Below are 26,894 nucleotides of genomic sequence, written 5' to 3' on the forward strand. Positions count from 1 at the left end.
TGTCATCTTGCAGGATCCTATGGGTGTGCCTGCTTAGTTGCAGGACCTGCCCGCCAGATGTAAAATCCACCCCAGAGGTTTATGTCACTCACACCCTTATGACATTATAGTTGTTTTCCCAGACTTTGTATAGGCCCTTTTAATTAGTCACTTTAGTTTTCTTTAATTGAAGACTTGGCAACTGTCTTTTCTCTTTTTATACTTGGAAACTGCCCAACGTCATTGAGGAATTGAGTGACATTGGATTTTAAAGAAATAAATATTGGAACCATAGAAGGAGATGGTGTATTTTTTGCTTTACAATCTCTGCTGGTGGAAGGCTTGACCGTGGGTTAATTCTACAAGACAGGGGAAAAAAGGTTTTGCTTGGAAAAATCTCAGTGGGTGAAGTATGAGCTCTCAAGCTCATAATGAGTTGCTGTATAAAACTAGGGCTACCTCAAAGATACAAGAAGAAAGAAATTAGGGGGAAAACCCAACCTTGTTAGAAGACTGGATGATTTGTATTATAACTCTGGTATTTGGAAAATTATTCTTGATAGACAGTACGCTGCATGAAAAACAGAACTGTTGTTAGTGTACATTGTGGATAGGGGTATGCCAGTAAATTAACAGTATTAACAGTAAATAATATTAGCTAAACTAAATGAAGAGTGGAAATAAATTTGCTACCAGCTTAACTGATGAAGAGCAGCATCAAAAACTTCACATTGGATTAGCTATGGACAGGCATCTATCTTTCACAGACAACCGAGCCCCAGTTTCCAGTCGTTAAGTTGTGCCACTTAAAATTGCAAGGCTCAGATCAGAAAATGCTTCTCCATTTTTATTGATTAGCAGAGGGGGGTGGGATTAAAAAACCAGCATGTTAATGAATAAAAGTGCCGGTTAATACAGTTTGTTCTGGATTCCAAAAGAAGAAGATAATTTCTAACAATATATAATCATTACAACATTTTTGCTTCCTTTTTCAGCTACTCAGACATATCTCTTCATGATTTGTATGCACTCTCACTCATATTCTTTGTCACACACATACTTTTATACAAATGCAACAAAGTCTTTAAATTCTAGGCTAACTAGAATTGCTACTTTTGCATCTGTCTTTCCTATTTCTCCCAACAAAGTACTCCAAAAAGATAATCTCTCTCTCTCTCTCTCTCTCTCTCTCTCTCTCTCTCTCTCTCTCTCTCTCTCTCTCTCTCTCTCTCTCTCTCTCTCTCTCTGTGTGTGTCTGTCTGTCTGTCTGTCTCTGTCTCTGTCTTTCCCTCCCTCCCTCCCTCTTCCCCTCCCCCTCCCCCCTCTCTCTGTATCTCTCTGTCTCTGTCTCTGTGTATCTCTGTCTCTCCCTCCCTCTCTCATATTTCAGGTATGCTAACTAAACTCCCAATAGCAATAACCAATATTGGCTAATAATGAGGACCACTGAAAGTTATATTTGGGCAACATTTGCAGAACCATTAAGAACAGGACAAGACTGATGTTATTATTTAAAAGCAGGCAAACCTCCTTGCCAGTTTTGATATGTTAAAAATTGGTAAGAGGGTATTGGGGGTTATCCTAATTTTTTTAAAAAAGAAATACACAGCTGTTTAGATCCTACCTTACCTCATGACATTAGAAATATCCTCTGTATAAGGATCAGTAGAACATATATCAGCTAAAATGAGGCATGCTTCAGCCTTACCCATCTGTATTTCAAAGAGAGAAAGGAGAGAGGAGAAAATACTGAAATATTATGCCTATGTAATAAATAGACTTATCCATTGTACTATCTATAATTATATTGCATGCCTGAAGATATGGCTGTGCTGGTTGACCTGGGGACCAAATTTGGGGTGGGGGTTGTTGTTTCAAATTGGAAGTGGCTGCTAGAGTGATGTCAGATTCCACCTCCCTCCACTGCTGTCTGTTCTCCATCCATCTTTTTCATTACCATACTGTTCCATTTATTCTTGCCGTGTTCCTTTGCCATTGTTTACTGTTCTATTATTTACGCCTTTCATTGTAAGCTGCCTAGAGCAGGGGTGTCCAAACTTGGGAACTTTAAGACTTGTGGATTTCAACTCCCAGAATTCCCCAGCCAGCCATGCTGGCTGGGGAATTCTGGGAGTTGAAGTCCACAAGTCTTAAAGTTCCCAAGTTTGGATACCCCTGGCCTAGAGTAACCCCGTGGTAGCAAATAAATTTAATAAACAAACAAACAAACAAAGTATATTTTCCAAGGAAACTAAATAGAATTGCAACTCAGCTTCTTCAGCTTCTTGGATGAGGAATGAAACTTCTTCGAAGAAAAAACAGAAAACTCAGTTGCCTCCTTCCTCACCCTTGGGACAACCATGACAGAGGTGGTATTCAAATTTTTTCCCTTCTGGTTCTGTGAGCGTGGATTGGTGGGGAGGGGTCATGTGATTAAGTGGGTGTGGCCAACTCAATGTCCCTCACGGCAAAGTGGGACAGCATCACCCCACCAAGCCACAGCCACCCAAACCACACCCACAGAACCCACATAAAAGTTTGGCCAAGTCTTCTAGCATTCAACCTGGCTGCTTCTCACCTCCTTCTCATGTTTGCACTCTGTGTATGAGCCCGAGAAGGAGGAAAGAAGCAGCCACATTGAATATTGCGGTGGAGAGAAGCCGAACCTTTTTGCCTACCTTCGCGGAGGAGCCACTTTGCAGTGGCTGCCTGTCCCTTTATGGTTCCCCTCCTCCCTGTGTCAAAGTACCTTAAAGACTGTGGCTGGAGGTTGACTTCTGAGCAGCACTTCTGCAACACCGTCCCTCCGGCGCAGCAGGCCATTATCCTGGCCATCCAGGAGTGGCATTGGCAGGCAATGGGATGTGCATGCACGGCCAGCGGAAACAGGGCAGCGATGGCAGTGATGGTCACGGGACTTGTCCTACCGGCACTGTCCATTCCCTGCCAGTACTGCTTGGGGCCAAATCCATTTGGGAGAATGGCCTGCTGCACTGGAGGAATGGCATCGCAGCAAAAATGCTTGGAAGGCAGCCAAAAACAACTGGCCGCTGCAAGCTTCCCACAAAAGCCGACCTAGCTTCGCTGTGCCCCCCCCCCCCAGGCAATGGAATGGAAGGTAGATGAGCGAGGCAAAGGGCGAATGGGCAGCAAGTGAGTGATGGCTCCAGGGCAAGGCCAGAGCCAGAAAATGGTGTGTTCCCCAACCCAGCCGAGATGGGTGGTGAGTGGGCAGCAGATCCAGGGCAAGGCCAGAGCCAGGGAATGGCACATTCCCCGACCCAGCTGAGGCAGGCAGGAGATCCGGGGCCTCAGGGAATGGCATATCCCAGGGGCCTGGCAAAGGATGAGTGGGCAGCATGCTTACCTTTGGTGAGCTAAGCAGAGTGTGCGAGGTGTGGAGGTGACTGGCGGGGCGATTAGCTGGGCCGGGTGGCAAAGGCAACATATATAGGGTTGGATGGGCGGGTTGAGCATCGAGCGGGTGGGTGAGGGGACTGAGAGTCAAATGAGTGTGGCGAACGAACATCAAGCGGACAGGGTGAGCAAGCGTTGAGGGCAGGGCGAGCAAGCGAGCGAGGGTGGGGCCAGCCAGAGGTCATTACCGGTTCAGCAAACCAGTTCAAAGTTTCCCTACCAGTTCACCCAAACTGGTGCAAACTAGTTGGATACTACCTCTGAACCATGACTTGGATGACTGAGAATCTCCATAGACATTCTGCCATAAATTATAGTTTACAAGCCATAGTTACATAGTAAGCAACTTTGGGTCACTGTGTTAAGAAACAGCCAAGAGTTTGTGATCATTGACTTTGCAATTAACATCCATTGTGCATGATTAGTACATTGGTCAGATATGTTTAGTGGGAAAAAAAGGGACAGGTTCTGTCACTCCATGTCCAAAGTCAAAGTCATTGATAAGATCAATTGACTCTTTCGTGATATTAGTGGGAGAATCATCTTCTCTAGCATCTTACTGCAGAAGCCAGTTTTAGGGATTACAGGATGCCCAGGCACACCCCATCCTCCTTCAACATACTGTATATGTCTGACATATAATCATCTATCATAGTCTGTCTAATGTTTATACAAGACCGTAATGTACCATCAAATGCTATCCTTACGTTAACTCTCAGAAGATCATTACTATTCTTGACAGAACCTTGGAAAAAACTGGTATATGCGGTGTAACATCTGAATATAGTTTCTAGTTCCAGATTGGGAGGGTGTCTATATTTGGTGAAAGAAGAAAAACAACTATTAATTCTTGAGAAAATAATTATTCTTCCATATAGCTACCTATGGGAGTTATAGACCTTGTATATATGTTCGATGACTACTTGAATCATGCAGCCTTAGATTTATTATTGTGGTCCAACTCTGTTTAATCCTGCTATTCCAAAACACTCTGCCCTAAGAGTAAATCCCAACAGGATGGAAGTTGCTTCAGTTTCCAAAAAAAAAAAAAACATAGAATGATGTAAAAGAATGTTCTGTGGCTTTATTGGCTGTACATTTGACAACACTCTGCTTGTGTATACCAACACAAATGTGTAGGCCTCCTTCATAAGAAGATGACACTTCATCAACTCAGAGGCTTACTTTGGGAAGCAATAGATAGGAGGTTTACTTTGGGAAGGGGAAGAACTAACTATGATTTCCCAACTTTGTCATACACACTTAAAGACACCCTAGGAAGGGAAATGCATTTAAACTAGTGTCTTTCCAGGGAAAAATAATCTTGCATTTATTTCAGTTCAAATTTACCAGTCTGGAGGGTTTAGGACAAGGGTGTCAAACTGGATTTCTTCAAGGGCCGGATCAGCATTGTAGTTCTCCTTCGCGGGCTGGCCAAGGTGGGAGGAGGGAGAGATGGGACTTCCTGCAGCACTCTGCCGGCCAAAACAGGGCACTGGGGGTGCTGGGTATGGACATCCCACACTCCATTTTTGGCCTGGGTGGCTTCCTACAGCACTTTGCTGGCCAAAACAGGGGTGTGTTTTGGCTGGCAGAGTGCTGCAGGAGTCCGTCCAGGCTGAAAATGGGGCACGGGGTGCATTTTCCCCCCATGTGCCCCATTTTGGCTGCCATAGGCACTGTGGGCCAGTCCTTTGCTATTTCCAAGCTGGCCCTGTGGGCCAGATTTAAGCACCCTTCAGGCAGGATCCAAGCCATGGGTCTTAAGTTTGAAACCTCTTGTCTAGGACAATTGACTTTGACCAAGTTGCCACAGCCAACTCATTATGGCCAACTCTCTGTGGCCAACCTGCCATGGGACAATCACCACAGGACAAGAGTTAAACTAATATCAAACACATGGTGGAATAGAGTCATTAAAGAAAGGATGCAAAAGGAGGAACAAAATGAAACGTGAATGACAAAAGTTAAGATATTTTTTAAAAAATATTTTAAATGATTAAATTGAATTTTTGAATTGTCCCATGGGGAGTTGGCCATGCTGAGTTGGCCACAGAGAGTTGTCCCATTCCGCAGTCTGGAAATATCCAAACAGGAAAAGCTCCTTCCTGATTACTTCCTTTTGGATATAACTGAAGCATAGGAAGCCAGAGAAGGTAATGCAGATTGCTGGAAAGAAGATGGATAGTGTGCCAACAGACATCCATTGATCACCTGAGAACTTTCCTGTCGGTGAGGATTTTGCCAAAAATTAACTCCTTCATTTTTAAAACCAAAGTTTCTTTTGTCAAATAGAATTAGAACAGTAGGGAACAAATAGAGAAATGTAGGGGTTTTCTTTTCTTTTTTTCTTTACTCTGCACAGTGGGTTTATCCACAAAACTTTTATTGCATTTTCCTAGTTTGGAGAAGGAATTGCCTATAAGGTTTAGATAGAATAGCACCGTAATACTTACTCTCCCAGAAAGACTATCTCACTGGCAATGTCTCCTTTGTCCTGAGATAGGAAGTCACTTAAGAAAGCAGTCACACTGCTCAGAGTGATATTGCCACAAACAACAATAAACCTATAGAAAGAAGAGAAGTTCACTGCTCACTGACAAGAATTGGCATCATATTCATAAGACAGTGGGTTTTATTTCACAGTGGGGTTTTCTTGTTATTTTCCAAACTGCTCTGGGAGAAAGTTTGCTTTAGAAATAAAAATAAACAAAACAGCAAGTTGGTTATGAGAACTACAACCAGTGAATCCAAAGTCCATCATTTGTAGTTGCATTGTCATAAATTGCCAGTTCACATTGTCAAAGGCCTTCTGAGCGCCTAGAAATAACAATGCCATTTGCTTCTCTGAATGCACTTCATAATATTCTAAAGTGTTCAGTATGATCCGCATGGTATCTCTGATCTGCTTCTTGGGTAGAAACTCATTTTGATCTGGATGTACAAATTCATTTAACCATCTCTTCAGTCTTTCAGCCATTATTGAAGTAAAACTTTTGTAATCCACATTTAGTAAAGAAATTGGTCTATAATTCTTTATTTGCTGAAAATATGACTCTTCTTTTGGTATAAGACGTATCAAATCAAATTTTATTTGATTAGCCGCAACCCTCTCCCGAAGGACTCGGGGCGGCGTACAGTCAAATGGCCTACATCCATGAGTCCGGTGTCTTTGCTTCTAATAAAAACTCATTAAATACTTCCAGCATTACATTGCTTAATACATCTTGTAATATTTCATACAACTCTGCTGGTAGTCCACCTGGTCCTGTTTTTTTAATTTTCTCCATTAATTCCATCATTGTAATTCTCCGTTCTAGTGCCTTTTTAATTTTTTTTTCTGGAATCTTAGGTTATTTCATTTTTTTCTAAGTATTGCTTTATATTTTCATCCGCAATTGTCTCAAGTTGATATTAGTTTTTATAATAGTTCTCAACAATTATTTTTCTTTTCCTCATTTTGGTAGCATATTTTTCATTCTTGGTCTATTAATTGATTTATTAATTTTTCTTCTTTCTCTTTTTTCATTTTATATGCCAGCCATCATCCTGGTTTATTTTCATTTTCAAAAATTTATTGCCTTGTTGGTTTCAGTTTATTTGCCAAGTTTTCATTCTCAATTAAATTCAGTTTGTGTTTTTCTATCTTATTCTTTCTATATTAATGAATAAAACCTGATTTCTGAAATGAACTATTATCTCAATTTGCATAATACATTAAATTAGCCAAACAACAATATTAGCACAAAAGCACCAACCATATCTAACAATAATAAAGTTTAATATGGTATTTAAATACTGGGCCTGATTGATTAAGTATATCATTTGGGAAAAAAAACCTCACGTGCAAGAAATATCCAAATTAAGAACTATAAAAATGCAAGGAGGATAGCATAAAAATTACTTACTTTCTGCCTTTCACATATATATAGGAGCCCATGTAGACTCTTCTGCTTCCAACAATGTCTGCTATTTCAGGCACCAAATTTGCAAAGAGGATCTAGGCAATGGGAACCCAGTTTCAATAGTTTTCCAAGATTCATATAAAATGTTTATTTTCCCACAGCAACTCGAAATGAATCAATGATGGACAAGAAACAACGGATGGAAAGTAATCAAGGAGAGAAGCAAGAACCTAGAACTAAGGAGAAACTTCATAACAGTGGGAACAATTCATCCATGGAATGGCTTGCCTTCAGAAGCTGTAGATGCTTCCATCATTAGAGGCTTTTAAGAAGAGATTGGACAGCCACATGTGTGGAATAGGGTAGGGCCTTGAGCAGGGGGTTGACCTAGAAGACCTCTAAGGTCCCTTCCAACTCTATTATTCTATATCAGGAAAAGTACATATTCATTTTTTTAAAATAATAATAATAATGGACAATTCAGTATGTAATTAGCCTTTTCCAACCTATTCTCCAAATGAATGGATAGAGCTGCCAGAACTCAGACTTAGTATGACAGGTTACTTATTTAAATTTATTGTCAACCCAAATCCAGTGCTATGTGGTGTAATTGTTGTACGTGAAGTTTTGGAATTGTAACCCAAGAGATTTGGTAGACATCAGATTAAAGCAAGACAGCAGACACAGTTAAAAATGCGCAAACTGGAAATTATTTCAATCTCAAATTATACATTAGATTTGAATGTTTCCTCTAGAAGGAAAAGAGCAAAATGTAAATTTGAGGTTTGGAGCAATTCATTCTTATAATAATAAAACATGGAATGTTTCAGCCTCAACCTGTTACCATATACCACTTTCTTCTAGCTGTTACATTGACAAGAATTGTTTGCAGTTGTTATTATCCATTCATAGGAAAGAGGAGAAATAACAAATATTTGTAGATATTCCTCTATTCCTAAGAGCAACGAGTCGATCAAACAGATAAATTAAACTGTGAGTTTCAGTTTCTTTTTTTCCAATATTGCATTGGTTTCTTGTTAGACTGATTTTCTATATATATATAAAGACTAGGTGTGTGTGTGTGTGTATTAACAATGTGTGTGTGTGTATTAACAAACATAATGTTCGTATGGTTTGCATCAGTACACATTTCCTGCAGTTTTCCTCTTATACTTACAATGGAGATGCAATTTTTAAAATAGAAAATTGCACTGCAACATTTGTAAAAATATTACCTTTGAAAGATTACTAGTTTCAGGATCTGAATATTGGTTTTGAAATGAAAAAAAATTGCTAAATTTGTATTAAAATGCCTACCAAATTTTCCCCCAAATCATAAATGTGGCATAAGGAAATTGGCAGTGGGTACAATACATCCATTTGGTGACTTCTCAACAATATCCAGGCCATCCTGGATGAACTATGGTGGCGCAGTAAACAGAATACAATATTGCAGGCTAAAGTTGCCCACAGCCTGGAGTTCAATTCTTACCAGCTCAAGCTTGACTCAGCGTTCCAACCTTCCAAGGTCAATAAAATGAGGACCTTGACTACTAGGGGCAATATGCTGACATTCTACACCACTCAGAGTGTGTTATAAGGCACTATTGAGTAGTATATAACTCCAAGTGCTATTGCTATCTCTAGAATATCTGGCATAACTCAGAATCTTTAAATATACTGTATATTGATTTTGATTTATAGTTGGAATCCTAGTGGACAACCATTTAAATATGAGCCAGGAGTGTGCAACAGCTGCCAAAAAAGCCAACACAGTCCTAGGCTGCATCAACAGAGGGATAGAATCAAGATCACGTGAAGGGTTAATACCACTTTATAATGCCCTGATAAGGCCACACTTGGAATACGGCATTCAGTTCTGGTCACCACGATGTAAAAAAGATGTGGAGACTCTAGAAAGAGTGCAGAGAAGAGCAACAAAGATGATTAGGGGGCTGGAGACTAAAACATATGAGGAACGGTTGTAGGAACTGGGTATGTTTAGCTTAAGAGAAAGAAGGACTAGGGGAGACATGATAGTAGTGTTCCAATATCTCAGGGGTTGCCACAAAGAAGAGGGAGTCAAACTATTCTCCAAGGCACCTGAGGGCAGAACAAGAAGCAATGGGTGGAAACTAATCAAGGAGAGAAGCAACTTAGAACTGAGGAGGAATTTCCTGACAGTTAGAACAATTAATCAGTGGAACAGAAGTTGCCTCCAGAAGTTGTGAATGCCCCAACACTGGAAGTCTTTAAGAAGATGTTGGATAGCTATTTGTCTGAAACGGTATAGGGTTTCCTGCCTAGGCAGGGGGTTGGACTAGAAGACCTGCAAGGTCTCTTCCAACTCTACTATTGTATTGTATTGTATTGCTCCGTTTTTTATTCTTTTTTCAGCACCTTTTAAAAAGGGAAGATTACAAATTGTGCTTGAACATGCTTATTTACAAACAACAACATTCTATTGATCATATGAGAAAACTTATCATATTCCTAATCAACTCTAATGATCACAGAACAAGATTCCATCATTCCTGATTGTCCATAGTGAAATATTACACTATTATTATTTATTTTCTCTATAAGTGACACCCTTGCTGTACTTTAGATTCTCACAATTTCACTGCTGCCACTCTCTACTAGCAGGCACCACCTCTCAGGCAGCTTATAGGGCAACAAAAATATATGAAGTGAAGCTGACTTAAAATTTCTGTGTTCATCCAAATCCTAATAGGTTCCTTACCAGACCAGCAACAATGAAGAAAAGTATGAACACACGTCCTGTGGTCGTTTGGGCAACTACATCTCCAAATCCAACTGTAGACATAGTTACCATGATCAAGTATAAACATTCAAAGTAAGTCAAGTTTTGATGATTGCTGTGATATACCCAGGGATCTCCAGAATTCTCCATCTGTATAACAAAATAAATTATAAAAAAAGGTGAGAATTGTTGCCAATACAGCAAGACATTGTCATTTGCTGACATCATCCTGGTAGGCTTGTGATTAAGTCATTGTTCATTGTAAATTAAAAATAAGAGATAAAATGTTCTTAGATTCAACAACTTTGAACTTCTTGTGAAATTCATCTGTTCAGGCTTTTCCTGAATTAACATTATTCTTGTCCTCAGAGCTTTCTTCATTATATCAACTGACTAGGTTGGTGCATTCTAAATGTGAGTTACTCTATTCACACATCATAATATGCTCAAATGGGTAACCTATGCCACAATTTAAGCAGATGGTATAGTTCACACAACATGCTAAATACAGTGACTAGGTTTCTGGATCTCTTGTATGTCACGTATCATTCTCATGAAGTCTGTGTTAACTTTCTTTCATTAGACAAGAAAACTCGATTACATATAATAAAATTGAGTTTATCTACTGAATTATACAATGGCTCAAAAACAGTAATGGTGAAAGGGACCTTAGAATCCTAGTGGACAATCACTTAAATATGAGCCAGCAGTGTGCAGCAGCAACCCCCCCCCCCCCAAAAAAAAAAAAAAACTAATACAATCCTTGGTTGCATGAACAAAGTTACAGAATCAAAATCAAGGGAAGCATTAATATTGCTTTATAAAACCTTAGTAAGACCACACCTGGAATACTGCATTCAGTTTTGGTAACCACATTACAAAAAAGATGTTGAGACTTTGGAAAAAGTGCAGAGAAGAGCAACTAAAATGATTAAAGGCCTGGAAGTAAAACATATTTTTAAAAAAAAACTGTTGCAGGATTTGAGCATGGCTAGTCGAGAGAAAAGAAGGACAAGGGTAGATCGCAGCATTCCAGATTTCACCAGCTGCCACACAGAAGAGGGGGTCAACCTTTTCCAAAGCACAAGAGGGGATGGTAAGAAAAAAAACGATGGGAACTAATCAAGGAAAGAAGCAACCTGGAATTAAATTTCCTAACAGTGAGATCAATAAACCACTGCAACAGATTGCCCTCAGAAGTTGTGGTGCTTCATCACTGGATGTTTCATTTTATGAAGAGACTGGACAGGCTCTTGTCTCAAATGGTATAGGGTTCCCTGCTTGAAAAGGTGGTTGTCAAATTTGGTTGAGGGTTGTCAAACAGGGGTGTCAAACTTGCGGCATCACGGTGGCATCACATGACGTATGGGGACTTTTCCCCCCTTCAGGCGGGGGTGGGGTCAGACCGTGACGCTTATGGCCTGTAGGCCGTGACTTTGACACCTCTGGACTAGAAGATCTACAAGGTCCTTCCAGCTTTTCAAACAGCCAAACTCCCCTCCTGTTCTTTCTTCTGCTGTTGAAGAAGCCACGCAGGGTGCGTTCCCTTGCCTTTGACAGTCGCCTCATTTCCAATTGGGTGTGGGGGGAAAGAAAGCCATCTTTTTCCTCCCTCTCCATGGATCCCCCCCAATTGGAAATGAGGCGGCTGTGAAAGGCAAGGGAACGCACCCTGCGTGGCTTCTACAAACAGCAGAAGAAAGAACAGGAGGGGAGTTCCACGTGGGGCTTTCCAAACAGAAAGAATGAGAAAGAGAAAGAAGGAAAGTTGGAGAGAGAGAAAGACAAGAAAGAAGGAAGGAAGGAAGAGAAAGAAAGAAAATGTGGGGGAGAGAGACATAAAGAACAAAGGAAGGAAGGAAGGAAGGAAGGAAGGAAGGAAGGAAGGAAGGAAGGAAGGAAGAAAGAAAGAAAGAAAGAAAGAAAGAAAGAAAGAAAGAAAGAAAGAAAGAGAAAGAGAACACGATCACAATTTAGCCCAAAATTTTGGTTGCTAAGCAAGAGCATTGTTAAGTGAATTTCACCACATTTTCCAACTTGGCCACGTCCACTTGGTCACACGACCGCCAAACTACTCCCACCCGGTCACATGACCACCAAGCTACTCCCACAAAACAGGCCACACCTACAGAATAGGTTCTAAAAAAATGTCAAGCCCACCACTCTGGTGCATTAGTTAGACTGCAGTATTGCATGCTAACTCACTGCTCACTGCCAGGAGTTCGATTCTGACTGGTTCACGGTTAACTCAGCCTTCCATCCTTCATATGTTGGCAAAATAAGGATCGAGATTAGAGATGGCTTTAAAGCACTGTGAAGTGATATAGAGTCATGGCTAGAGTGCGTATTGCAGTCTAATTCTGCTCACTGCTAAGAATTCAGTCCTAACGAGCTCAAGGTTGCCTCAGGCGTCCATCCTTCTGAGATGAGTAAAAAAGGACCCTGATTGTTGGCAGTAATATACTGACTCTGTAAACCACTTAGAGGGGGCTGTAAAGCACTATGAAGTAGTATATAAGTCTAAGTGCTATTGCTATTAAACATTCACTGATCACTATTTCTATCAGCATCTACAGAACAAAAAATCCAATGTAAGTTAATGTCAACTTAAGTTAAAAGGTATTTTTGGGAACATCACATGTTAGTATAGATTGCAAGCAGTTTCAAAGTTAAACCCTGCAGTTTTATTTGAATCAAACTACATTCCATCAGGATATTCAGTAGGGAATCTGCCTTTACTGTTAAATAACCAAACATTTGCTTTCACTGGTATTTTGATCAGGCATCTTGAAACATACCAGGGGTGGGTTTCAAAACTTTTTACTACCTATTATGTGGGCGTGGCCTATTTTGTGGGCATGGCTTGATGGTCATGTGACTGGGTGGGTGTGGCCAACTTGATGTCACTCACCAGGAGATGTCATGGATTGGGTAAAATATGGTGAAGCTTACTTAACAATCCTTAGCAACCAAAATGTTAGGCTCAATTGTAGTCATAAGTCAAGGACTGTCTCTGCCTTCCACTGCATGGCAGTCTTGTCCTAGTAAACTCCTTCTCTTTTCTGGCAATTTTCCTCTCTGTTAGACGCACCAAAATAATTCAGACAATGTAGGGTTTCCTGCTGCAGCAGTGGGTTGGACTAGATGACCTCTGAGTAGAATTCTAGCCCTAAATTGCTGTGTTGTTTTTCTTTCTTTCTTTTTTTCCTTCTTTCCTTCCTTCCTTCCCTCCCTCCCTCCTTCTCTCCCTCCATTTCTTTCTTTCTGTTTTCTTTCTTTTTCTTTCTTTCTTTCTTTCTTTCTTTCTTTCTTTCTTTCTTTCTTTCTTTCTTTCTTTCTTTCTTTCTTTCTTTCTTTCTTTCTTTCTTTCTTTCTTTCTCCCTTCCCTCTGTGGGAAGCAACCCCCCCAAAAAAAATAACCGCTGAATGTCACTTTGCAAACCTGAGCAGCTTTTCAATTTAAAGTGTGATTCCAAAGTTTGCAGCTTTAAGACTTGTGGACTTCAACTCCCAGAATTCCACAGCCAGGCATGTTCAGTTCCAATTTAAAGTGACAACATTTATTTTTCTCCTTTGCTTAATCTCCCGGCAGAAAAGTGAGTTTTCTTCCTTAGTCCGCCCTCCCTCCCCCCCTCTTACTTTTTAAAGCTGAACTGGCAGGGGGGGAAAAACTTTTTTTAGAAAATCTTCTGATGAGAGAACAGGTTCGGGGGCGTGGCCAAGCCACCATTTTTACTACTGGTCCCATCCAGTATGCCAGATTTTCACTACCTCTTCTGGCGTACCAGACAGTATAGGGAGGAACCCAGTTCTGATACATACCCAGTGAAGAAATCCTGCAGCCGTGAGCCAAGTACTGACAAATACCGCAAGAAGTTTAGACAGCTTGATTGCAGTACTGAAAATGCAAAGAGAGGGTTGATGTGGATGAGTTTCAAAGGAATAGGTGCAACATTCACCTCCATTTAATCCTTTGAGGATCTTCCAAGTGAGGCACTATTAATTAATGTTCTTAACTCAAGTAGACATTGATTGTTTTATTAATTGCATTTCTCATCCTGTTTCTGGCCCTAGAGATCCCACAGTGACCCAATGAAACTAATAATAATATGTTAGATACAAGGTTTTAATCCCCGTTTCTGCTACCAAAAGGAATCGAAGCATTAGAGGTCTTCTATCAGCCCATTGTGGTAGAGTTTGAATTGTAACAGTTCAGATAGAGTAGGCAGTTTATCATAGGTTTTTTGTATGCCATTATTTTAACTTACCCCAGTACTTTTTAAAAAAATACTACTACAAAGCAGCTCTTTTCGCCCTCCCCAGGTTCCTTTAGAGCAGGGGTGTCCAAACCTGGGAACTTTAAGACTTGTGGACTTCAACTCCCAGAATTCCCCAGCCAGCATGGCTGGCTGGGGAATTCTGGGAGTTGAAGTCCACAAGTCTTAAAGTTCCCAAGTTTGGACACCCCTGCTATAGAGCCACTGGAGCCCTGGCCAGCTGACAGGGCAATGCCTTGCGTGCCCTGACAAATGGCTCCGCTTGCCTCTGGTGGCACACTTGCCATAGGTTCCCGGGGCTATAGCAATAAATCACTTTAATTGAATCTTCACTGGTCTTTTGTACAAGGATTATTAACCTTCAAGAGATAACCGAATAGGAAGATCTAAAATCAATTTTATTTAGCTAACCTGACCAGGATTATAAGCCCACTCTTCAAATTGGGACAAAGGATATCAACATATTTTGAGCTGGAGAGAACTTTGATTTTGTTCTAGCTGACCACTGCACAAACGCCAGTTGGAAGCAAAAAAGAGAGAGATGACTTTTCTAATGACACAAATAAAAATTGTCTTACCTACTAGTTGTGATTTGAAGGAACTGCAAAATTTTGGGAAGTTCCACCAATCTCAATGCTTTTAAGAAGCGTAAACCTAGAAAGAGGAGGAAATGAGGAAATAAGTGAAATTGTGTTTTGGGTTTCTGGAGATTGAAATATGGTGACAACATTTAGAAATAATGCATACCTATTTAACTAATTTCTAGGTAGTAGGTGGTATTATTATCATTTTGCAGAGAATTAAAAGCTGAACACATTTGATGTGGGATGGTTGCCATAAATATATATTTGGTCACATTTAATGTGACATTAAATATAGCACATTACAGAAAATCTGAAGTTACTGAATTCCACAATTATTTGCTAAAATGGCTCAGCCATTTTTGATAGTTTATTAGAAGGAATCCTTTATTCACTGGAAATTATCTTGACCTTAAAGGTAAAGATGAAGATTCCCCTCACACATATGCATTAGTCATTCCCAGCTCTAGGGGGTGGTGCTCATCTCCATTTCAAAGTCGAAGAGCCACATTGTCCGATGACATCTCCGTGGTCATGTGGCTAGCATGACTAAATGCCGAAGGCACATGGAATTCTGTTCCTTCCCACCAATCCTATCTTTATACTTGCATTTTTATATGCTTTTGAAGTGCTAGGTTGGCAGAAGCTGGGACAAGTAAAGGGAGCTCACTCAGTTACACGGCACTTGGAATTCAAACCACCGAACTGCTGACCTTTCTGATTGACAACCTGAGCATCTTAACCATTGAGCCCCCCCTGTCCACTTCACTTGCCTTAACAAGCATCTAATTTCTCACATGTTTTAGGGGGGAAAACTATTAATGTTCTCTCTCGGGATGTTCTAGAATTTCTTTCTAATTTCTCTTAATACAGTTTTTATTCATGCTTTACACATGGAATTGGGAGAGAATCCTGCTTCTGGTAATATTTGCATTATGTCACTCCTTTATTCTGATTCTCACTGAATCAGAGAACTGAAGAAGCTTCTTGAATGAGAAGCAAAATGTCTTCAAAGAAAAACAAAGAAAGTCCAGTGGCCTTTTGAAAAAAGCACCTTTGGGAAAACCATGACATGGATGACTGAAAATTCCCTAGAAATATACAACTGAGGTGTGTACTTACCAAGCCAATTTTTTCCTAGATAGAAAGCTATACAGACTGGAGTTATGGTGAAGAAATCCACAATGGAATTAAGCTCCAACCAGAATGCTAGCTTGTCACTTGCTGCCAAAAACTAAAACATAAACAAAAAAATCAAAACAACAAACAAACACAGCACTACACATAGTCAGAGATAATGAAACTATTTTCAGCCTATCCTGGTCTTTTTGCTTCATGATGTGATCAGACTTCAGAAAAGAAGAAGTAATGTCAAATGAAAGCCCACAGCCTGAGTGATATAGTTATTGTTCTCCCAGACCTATCTTTAATTTAAAGTAGGAATTTAATAGTTCTATCAGTGTAATAATTTGTCGAGTCTTATTTTGTACTTTTGTTTTTTTACATACTTCTCTAAACTAATACAATTTTGTATTCATTATAAATCTCCTGATGGTGAGATGGACAGCAAATAAATTTAATAAATATGTAAAATAACTTTGTCAAAAAATATGCTCATTTTCACAGATAGATATATTATGGCATGCACTTTTCTACAAATTATTTTAAAAAGTATTCCAACTAGAAAAAAAATGGAAGAATGTGAAACGCACAGAATAATTGCATTGCTATTCAGTTGGTTTAAGGAAATGAGAAGTAGGCATGTTTGTATTACAATCCACATTGTGTTGCAAATTTAAACAAATTTCTGAATCATTCCTAGATCTCTCCCTCTTATTTTATTTTTCCCAACACTTTTAAAATATTTTTAATTGCAAATATTTCTTACCCGCAATCCAAAATGCAGAAGAAAAAATAAATTAAAGAATAGATCGATCACAATTGTCTGGTCTTCAAAGGTGAGGCAAAATTCTTTAACACTGTAGTAAGGGGTAAAATATTGTTTATGATTTATGAGTAATTGTTGTTTATATTAAGGCAGGACTTTCATTAATTTTTTTTGAAATCAACCCATAGCAATTCTTTAAAACAATCAGGTTGCATATTCCTCAAAAAAAGTTTTAATAATCATTAAGAAAAATCAGAGCAGGAAGAGAATTGGAAATCAAAACTCAGTCAAGTGTCTGATTTCATTTGTAAGAATTCTACATGTCCTCATGAAATTCATTAATGGAAGATCAGTTTGTCTGTGATTGACTCTAAATCCAGATGTGTGGGCTCTATAAAAAAACACAACCATCCTCCCATGGTGCCTGGCCAGGAATCTTTGCCCAGGCAGAGAAGGGAGCTGCTTCTTAATATGGAAATCCTTTGTCATAGCAAAGGAAGGAGCCACAGACTACACAAAGAAGGAGTTAGATATGTACCCACATCTGAGGCTGAAAAAGTGAAGCGCAACAAAAATGATTAGACAGCTAGAAGCTAAAACATAGAATGAAAATAGCAGGAACTGGTTATGTCTAATCTCGAAAAAGGAAGGACTAAAGGTGACATTATAACAGTCTTCCAATTTGAGGGGCTGACTCAAAGAAGAGCGGGACAATCTATTCTCCAAAGCACCTGAAGGCAGGACAAAAAGGAATGAATAATGTTTGATGGAAATTCATAAAGGTTATTTATACAATAATATCACAAAAGGGCATGTCATCATTTGCCTCTCCTTTCTTCTCTATGCATTCCATTGGAAATACAGATTATGCTTCTCTCTCTCTCCCCCTCTCCCCCTCTCTCCCTCCCTCCCTCCCTCCCTCCCTCCCTCCCTCTCTCTCTCTCTCTCTCTCTCTCTCACACACACACACACAACACACAAAAACACACACACACACACAGACACCAAATATGTTGGCACTTGTACAAAAGGGTACTCCAATGTAAAGCATTTGATATTAACATGATTTAACTGAATGATCCAAAAGCTGGCAGCATATGAGCCAAGCCATATTCTCACTGTATGCTGCAGAATATCAACAAGTAGAATTTCAAATTTTATTTGACATTTTTGATAGTTTCCACATTTTGTGTTGTTGACAAATGAGGAATGACAGAATGAAATTGCCAAAACTGGTTTGATTTGCATTTTGCAAAAGGATGATGCTGTTATTGGTTTGTTTTTGTTTTTTTCAATCAAGTAGTGGAAAAAGAAATCTCTTGTTTGAAAAATGTGGTTTATATCTTTCGAAAGTGAAAGATGTTCCAGCTGTAAGTATCAAAAAGATATGGTAGTTATTTTCACTGCATGGTGTACTCCAGAAGCTTATGCGTATACACATCCTGAATTTAGGATCCTGACCAGTTAAATGGACAACTTTAGCGGAATATGGATATTTTAATTCAATGCAAAAGAACTAGTCTAAAAAGAGAAATACAGGTAGTCATCAATTTACATAACTGTATTTCACAGTCATGACCTTTGCAGCCTTCCCATGATCACGTGATCAAAATTCAGATGCTTGACAACTGGTTCGTATTTATGACCATTGCTATGTCCCAAGGTCATGTGATCACCTTTTACAACCTTCTGACAAGCAAAGTCAACGAGGAAGCCAGATTTACTTAACAACCAGGTTACTAACTTATCAACTACAGTTATTCCCTTAACAATACAGGCAAGAAAGGTTGTAAAGTGAGTCAAAATTTACTTAACAATTTTTTTTGGCTCATTTGTGGTCATAGGTTGAGGATAACCTATCATTGCTATTTAGATAGTGATAGTAGGGGCAAATAAATTAGAGACAGGCAGTCAGAGAGACTTAGAACAGATCATACAACTATTCTTAGGGATATGAAAGAATAACATTACAGATGCTTCTGATGATGAATCTGAGTTCTTTCTTTCCAATTGAACCATAATGGGATAAATACAAGCAAGGAATAAAATCTGCCTAACATCTCTCAGCATTAACATTTTGGAGGATGATTGATCTTTTCCTTTGTTTTAGAACAAAGCATTCCAGATGTTTGTAATAGCATGGGGCTCTCCTTGGATGCTGTGCTCCTTTTGCAATGCTTTCTGGAATGACTGCATGTCTATACACCACTGTGTCAAACAATCATAGTAGTAAGTGCTGCAAAGCAGCTGCAGAACATCTGCTGAAGCCTTGCTGCTTTGAGTGTGCAGGGCATTTCTGCATTCTCAGTGACAAAAAAGAAATGAGCCTCTGATCCTCCATTGTCCCTAAACAGACAACAGCTTTTAGATCCAGCCCTCAAGATATACCAGTCTGGTATAGTGGTTAAGGCATCAGGCTAGAAACCAGAGGACTGTGAGTTCTAGTCCCACCATAGGCACAAAGCCAGCTGGGTGATTTGAGATGAATCTAGTCCTTCTCTCTCAGCCCTAAAAAGCAGGCAAGGACAAACAGCTTCTGAAAATTCTTGCCAAGAAAACTGCAGAGAATTTATTGTTGTCTACAGCAGATGGCAGTATCTGCCCAAGTTAAGCAGGATAAGTTCTGATTCATACTTTGATGGGAAACCATAAAATTTCACGGCTGTGGGCTAGATTGGAAATTAACCACACACAAATATAGCACACAATACCCTAGGAGGAGGCAACAGCAAAGCAATTTTATATTCTTACAAGAAAATATGCACATGAAATAGCTAGGGGTTGAACTCAATTTAATTTATTATATGGTAAGTTTAATGTATTTCTTTCATTTGATTAAATGACTTTTTTTTAACCAAAGGAAAGAAGGAGGGAGAGAGAGATTTCCTTTAAAAAAAAAAGCAACTATATTTTGATAAAAAAAATTAACAGACATGTGAAATATGTTTTTTTAAAGAAATACATGCACATAGGATAAATTACAAGGTTCTAATTACCTGTAACAGTTGATGAAGTAAATGATGAGTGACCCGATACTAAATAGGAACACCAGTATTACCTAAAACAGAAAACTCCGTATAATTAATTCACTCTTTATTTGCCAATCTAATTCAAAACCAGAGTTTTCTAGGGTTTCTAGTTTTTCTAATGCCATATTTACCATTTAAAAGAGCCTTTGGTGGTGCAGTGGTTAGAAGGCAGTACTGCAGACTGCTACTTCTGACTACCAGCTGCCAGCAGTTTGGCAGTTCGAATCTCACCAGACTCAAGGTTGACTCAGCCTTCCATCCTTCCAAGGACCCAGATTGTTGGGGCAATATGCTGACTTTGTAAACGGCTTAGAGTAGGCAATAAAGCACTTTGAAGAGGTACATAAGTCTAAGTGCTATTGCTATTGGCTGTCCTAGTGGATCTTACACTCAAGAACTACTAGGTGGCGTAAGAATAAAAACATATATTTGATATTCTCCATTATCACTTCAATGTAATATACATAAATATAAACCATTGATTATCTCCAGTTTGTTATAACAATTTGGCCACTCTTAAACTTTTCATTTAAATAATGCACGCCTTAGGCTCTCTCTCACAGCCCATGGCAAACCACCTCTGAAAAATCTTCCCAATGAGGAATCTTTGGTGCTATTGAACTTGATTGTTTTCTTGCCGACATTTCATTACCCAACCTAGGTAGTATAACATCATTAGTACTGATGATGTTATCTAGCTTGGGTAATGAAACTTCTGCAAGAAACAACTAAGCTCAGAGAGCACCAAGGATTTCTCATTTTCAAATCTGAGCTACAAATATTCTTTTCTATGGAAATTTTGCCAAGAATTAGTCCAAGAGCTGTCCAGGAATCAAAACACTGGTCTTAAGGAAGGAAAGCTACATTTGGAATGGACAGAGGAAAACATATAGGAACTGATTAACAGATTATTTTATTTATTTATTTATTTATTTATTTATTCAATTTATAGGCCGCTCCCTCTCCACAAAGGATAGCTTGACCCCTTCCTCTCTATGGCAACCCCTCAAATATTGGAACACTGCTATCAAGTCTCCCCTGGTCCTTCTCTTCTCTAGACTAGCCCTGCCTAGTTCCTGTAACTGTTTTTCATATGTTTTCGTCTCCAGTCCTCTAATCATCTTGGTTGCTCTTCTCTGCACTTTTTCTAGAGTCTCAACATCTTTTTTATAGTGTGGTGAACAAAACTGGATGCAGTACTCTAGGTGTGGTCTTGCTAGGGCTTTATAGAGTGGTATTAGTACCTCACTTGATCTTGATTATATCCCTCTGTTAATGCAATTTAGGATTGCATTGGCTTTTTTGGCTGCCGCTGCACACTGCTGGTTTATACTTAGCTGGTTGTCCACTAAGACTCCAAGATCCCTCTCCCAGTCACTGCTATTAAGCCTGGTTTCAGCCAGTCTATATATGTACTTTTGGTTTTTCTTGCCTGAGTATAGGACTTTACTTTTCTCCACATTGAATTTCATTTTGTTAGATAGGACCCAATGTATCATCTGCAAATTTGGTAAGTTCCTTTTCTGTTCCCTCATCTGAGTCGTTTATGAAGATATTGAAGAGTACTGTGCCTAAAACAGAACCTTGTGGTACTCCACTGTTTCTTCTCTCCATGTAGACTTAGCTCCATTAAGGACTACTCATTGAGTACTGTTTGTCAGCCAGTTGTGAATCCATCTGGTGGTGAAGCTATCTATCTCACTTTTTTCTAGCTTACCAAGAAGTAGGTTGTGGTCTACTTTGTTGAATGCCTTGCTGAAGTCTAAGTACATTATGTCCACAGTATTTTGCTGGTCTAATTTAGTATTAATTTAGTCACTATGTTGAAGAATGAAATAAGTTTTTTATGTGAATGTATACTTACAATGGTATGTAAGAGAATAAAAAATAAAAAAAAATGGGAAAAAAAAGAATAAAGTAAGATTTGTTTGGCATGATCTGTTTTTAACAAACCCATGCTAGCTGCAAGTTATTACTTTACTCATTTCTAGGTGTTGGTAGATCTGTTTTTTGAATTATCTTTTCCAGTATTTTCCTGGGTATTGATATTACGCTGATTGGTCTGCTTTTTTCCCCATTTTTGAAGCTGGGAACCACACCAGCTTTTTCCAGTCTTCTGGTAGTTCTCCGGTGCTCCAGGATGTTTGAAAAATGTGGTACAGTGGTTCTGAGATGATATCTGCCAGCTCTTTTAGAACTCTGGGATGTAATCTGTAATCTGGCGATTTGTATTCATCCAGATCAGACAGGTGTTCTCTTACTATTTATTTATTTATTTATTTATTTATTTATTTATTTATTTATTTATTTATTTATTTATTTATTTATTTATTTATTTATTTATTTATTTATTTATTTATTTATTTATTTATTTTGCTTATTTTAACTTTTATTTTCAATTTGTTTTTTATAGTTATGTTTCTGGTAGGTTGGGCTATAGTCTCTTTTTGCGTGAAGACCAATGCGCTTTTATACATCCCTACTGTTAAACTGATTTAAGAGCAAAGCAAAGTCAAATATGGTTAAATTTTGGATGGAAATTAAGGTATTGCTAAATTAGGAAATTGGAATATCCTGGGTGAAGGCAAAGACAGGTTTTTGTCCTATTTTTTTTTAAAAAAGTAACAACCCCATAATGTCCATATCCATGAATTCATCCAGAATTGAATTCAATTCAAATGAGATTTGACATAATATTTCACATGCAATTATAGTAAATACATCGTCATCCTCCCTTTCATTATGTATGTATTCATTGTTTCACCTATTCTTGATTAAATTCACAATAGACAATGATTTAAAATTAATATAGATTTCCCCGTTGCCTTTAGCTTTTTCGTGTTTATTTTTGTCATATAAGCGATAGACCTATTAAACCTGCTTTAGTAGCACCAAAGCGGTAATCTTATCAACCATTTATTTTGTCCATGACACCATTTCATTTTAAGTGGGTTACATGAAATCTTCTCTTGCAGGGTTTGGTACCACTTTTCATCCTGCATTTTTATAAATCTTGGAAGACACCTTTATACTTGCTGATGCCTGTCTCCTGTGCATAGTAAATTCTATTGTAGTAACCTAAGCATTGACTCCTGTGCCTAACGTCAAATACTGAAATAATCATGAAATCATTCTGCAGTATAATTAATGAATGTTCACCAACAATATTTTAGCCACCTTTAAAATAACTCACCAGAATACGGCCTATAGACGTCTGAGCTGAGATCATCATGACCACCCTGTCTTGAAACTTCCCTTTCCATACACTCAGCAAGCCCATCTTATTGGTAAACAACTATCAAGATAAAAATAAATGTTAACATTTTACACTGCTTGTCTACATTAAAATAAGGGTACTAATTAATTGCCCTCTGTGTGCCTCTCATAAGGTGCAGGGCCAAACATTTATTCTGGAATTGCTGTCAAACAGATTTATTTAGTTATTTGGCTACTGCACCACCAAAATTCAATCTCAATGCTACTTCTTTTCATTGGTTATTTTAGGATTACAACAGAATGCCAGAGTTAGAAGGGACCTTGGAGGTCTTCTAGTCCAAACACCTGCTCAGGCAGGAAATCCTATACCAGAGGTCTTCAAACTTGGCAACTTTCAGACTTGTGGACTTCAACTCCCAGAATTCTCCAGCCAGCAGAGCAATTAAATTGCCAAGTTTGGGGACCTCTACCCTATACCATTTCAGACAAATGATTGTCCAATCTCTTCATAAAAACTTCCAGTGAATTATGAACCATGAAGTATAACATCTGGAAAGGAAGGGATGGAAAGCGCCTTAAAAAGTACCCTCAACTGAAATGCCAATCTCTTATCAGGGTGTTATAATAGAAAACAAAATCAGAAACCTATTTGCCCCCAAAATAGTAAATGTTACCAGGAAATATTCTGATCTATCATTTTATAGATTATACCCTACTTCTTCCTACATGTGATGAAATTCAAATGGTGGTAGAGTTTGTTTTCTTCAGGAGATGGAAAGTGTGTGTGAGGGGGGGGTGTCCATAGGTAATTAGGGAATACTGTAAATAAGCAATGAATATCAAATGAATACACCAATAATATGCAATCAACACACTGGTTCTACATCAGAATTCTCAGAAAAGCCCAAGATATTCCACTTCCTTTACATGTAACTCTCTATCTGATTTTAACTTCATGAGTAAGGTGTGCAATATTCAGATATATAATCCTAATAGTTCCCAGCCACATTTTCTTTTGATGACTTATAGAGCACACTTACCTGAAAATGAATGGAATATCTAAAGAAGCACCTATGTAATAGGGATCGGATTACTCTCACCATCAAGATGATAATGATACCTCCCACAAAAATAAAGAGACAAGATGTGATAAAGGCCAGCTGGACAATATCACTACAGTGGCTTCCAAATTTTTCAGACCATTCCTCGGTGAAGTGAGAAGTACTTTGGACTACTGGTGGCTTGTTGGCCATTTTTTCCACTTCCTTTTTGTTCCTTTGGGGAATTCTAAGAAATTCTATTCCTTTGCAGAATCTTTGTGATGTCACTTCCACTATGCAGACAATGTCTGTCTGTCTGTCTGTGAGAGAGAGGTGGGGGAGGGAGAGGGAGAGGGAGGGAGGGAGGGAGAGAGAGAGACAGAGAGAGAGAGAGAGAGGGGGGAGAGGGAGGGAGGGAGAGAGAGACCTTATAGATCCACAAATGATGGGTCCTTGGTGCTCTCTGAACTTGGTTGTTTTCATTACCCAAACAAGGTAACATTAGTGCTAGCCTGATGATGTTACCTAGTTGGCTAATGAAATGTCTGCAAGAAAACTACCAAACTCAGAGAACATCAAGGGCTCCTCATTTCAACCCTGAGCTAAAAAATATCCTTATTTATTAGACCCTTTATTAGAAGTATCATGCAGAAACCACAGGCTTGAATAGAAAATTAGTTTCCCTTCAGATGTTTTGTACAATATGTCACTATTCCTTTCTAATTGACAAACAGACCAAGGCTGCTTCTCTTTATATTCATTTACATAATTTATATCCAAGGATTATACCCAGGGATCACTTCATGAAAATTCATGGATGATAAAGTGTCAGGGCGGCCTCCATCAGTAACCAAGAAAGAAACCACTCAACTTCATTTTTCAGAATTAAGAGTACTTTTACTGGTTATGAGTAGAAAGCAGCTAGCAAAGCAAGATCTGAGGCAAAAGCGTGCGTAATCATAGATATCAATATGTGACCCAACTCCCTCCACCTAGTAACCCCAACCCCCAGTCCAATCCGCACACCCCACAGGTGTCATGTGGGCTGCAGCTTCAAAACCCATCATCAGGTTGGTATGCCGGATGGTTGGCCTTGGCGGCAATTCCACTATCTGCGGCATGCTTAGTAGATGGTGAGAAAATCACTCCCTTCTTCATTCACTCCTGTGCTTAAGCTTCCCCTCCCAAATACCATATCATCTCCCCCCCTCCCCGTTTCAATGGCAGCCGAAAGCAAGCAGCAAAGCAGAGGCTGACATAAAGAAGCAATGGACATAAACTAATCAAGGAGAGAACAAACTTAGAACTAAGGAGAAGTTTCCTGAAAGTGAGAACAATAAACCAATGTAATGACTTGCCTCCAGAAGCTGTGGGAGCTCCTATACTAGAGATTTTTATGAAGAGATTGGGCAGCCATTTGTTTGAAATGGCATAGGATGCCCTGCTTGAGCAAGGCTTGGATTAGAAGACCTATCAATGTCCCTTCTAACTATTATTCTATTATAAGCATAGAGGTTTTTCCTCATACCTGGCACTTCTTGGAACCTTAATATGTTTTTTACTTCTCCACAGCTCCATTAATGTTTTTAGAAATACAGAAAGAATTAATGGCTCATAGGTCACACGTACGTTGGCTTGAAGGCAGAAGGAAAGGACTTCTCCAACCACCAGAAGGAAAGAGGAAAAAAAAATCCAAGTATTACATTCTACAAATTGCTAAATAAAGCACAACAGCCCAATTTTCTCTAATCAAGCCTTGAAGTCCCCTTGCAGCTGCTGGGATCAGATGTGCCTCTGAGCTCAACCGACTTACACCCTACTGAAATGTAATCTCATCCAACCCTTTAGGATTCCTGAAAAGACTTTTTTTAATCTTTTATGTAGCTGATGAAAGAATAATATTGCAATCAGGTTCCTCTTCATGCAATCAGAACAGCTGAGAGGGAGAGGGATGGTTTTATCTGAAAAGAGGACACACGCTCAGGCAAACTAAGTAGGAAAACAACAGCTCGCTTACTGGCATGGGAGGTGGCAAATACATAAGACAATTCAGTGGGCTTCAAATGCAGTGATTAGTTGATGCCCTTTCTTCTTCCTTTCTAAAAGCCAGAGGAGCCCATTTGCAGACAGAGCATCTGGATACAGACAGAAAGACAATGGCATAATGTGCCAATAGCAGCCATTTTGCAACTCTGAGAAAATGATTCTTCTTATTCAACTGAAGGGCATATGTGGAGTCATTCTGACTAATGGCATAATTATAATCATCTCTCCTTTATAGATATCTTAATACATCAACTGGCATCTGCTAAAACGTTCCAGCATTTCGCCTATATGCTCAACACAGAGAGGGAGGCCTTACTGTAAAGGTTATGTTTCATTTTGTGGAGGTATTCTTGCTAATTCAAAACTTACTTTCCCAAAAGGTGAAGGTAAATCAGACTCCCTCCCCCCCCATTTTAACACCGATTAAGATATGTCAGCATTGCAGCACTCAGAATTCCAAATCACATTTAAGACTTCTGAGAAAAACAGGCTCAACTCATCTGGAAGGTTGGAGAAGTCAAGACAACAAGATAAAGGATTTTCTTGGCTTGTCTCTCTAGCATCAGTTCATTCAATCTATGGGATCATACTGCAGAAGAAGGGCAGATAGAGCTGGAGAGGAGAGTTCAACAAATCATCAGCTTAAAGTTATTGCATTCCCACATTTGTTCCAAGTCCAATCACTCCTGAATTCCATCGACCTTTATCTAGCACCAATTTAGTATTGGATTTTAGTTGACCAGATTCCTGTC

The 26,894-nt window shown here is 39.1% G+C and overlaps 1 protein-coding gene across 1 annotated transcript in view; it reads right to left on the bottom strand.

Annotated features, from left to right (window-relative positions):
• The window catches only part of KCNU1 (potassium calcium-activated channel subfamily U member 1), a gene marked incomplete at both ends in the record, with an annotated part of 78,393 nt that extends 54,084 nt beyond the window's left edge, over positions 1-24,309 (bottom strand). The window contains 13 exons of the mRNA XM_081960713.1: positions 481-550; positions 1,609-1,691; positions 4,104-4,209; positions 5,853-5,963; positions 7,305-7,396; positions 10,045-10,215; positions 13,888-13,963; positions 14,921-14,996; positions 16,046-16,157; positions 16,812-16,902; positions 19,808-19,869; positions 23,034-23,135; positions 24,157-24,309. Coding sequence (XP_081816839.1) covers positions 481-550; positions 1,609-1,691; positions 4,104-4,209; positions 5,853-5,963; positions 7,305-7,396; positions 10,045-10,215; positions 13,888-13,963; positions 14,921-14,996; positions 16,046-16,157; positions 16,812-16,902; positions 19,808-19,869; positions 23,034-23,135; positions 24,157-24,309 — 1,305 coding nt within the window. The remainder of the gene's footprint in view (positions 1-480; positions 551-1,608; positions 1,692-4,103; positions 4,210-5,852; positions 5,964-7,304; positions 7,397-10,044; positions 10,216-13,887; positions 13,964-14,920; positions 14,997-16,045; positions 16,158-16,811; positions 16,903-19,807; positions 19,870-23,033; positions 23,136-24,156) is intronic.
• Between the last annotated feature and the right edge of the window lie 2,585 nt (positions 24,310-26,894).

Source organism: Natrix helvetica, assembly GCF_964273705.1.
Source record: "Natrix helvetica genome assembly, chromosome: 8".
Lineage (NCBI taxonomy): Eukaryota > Metazoa > Chordata > Lepidosauria > Squamata > Natricidae > Natrix > Natrix helvetica.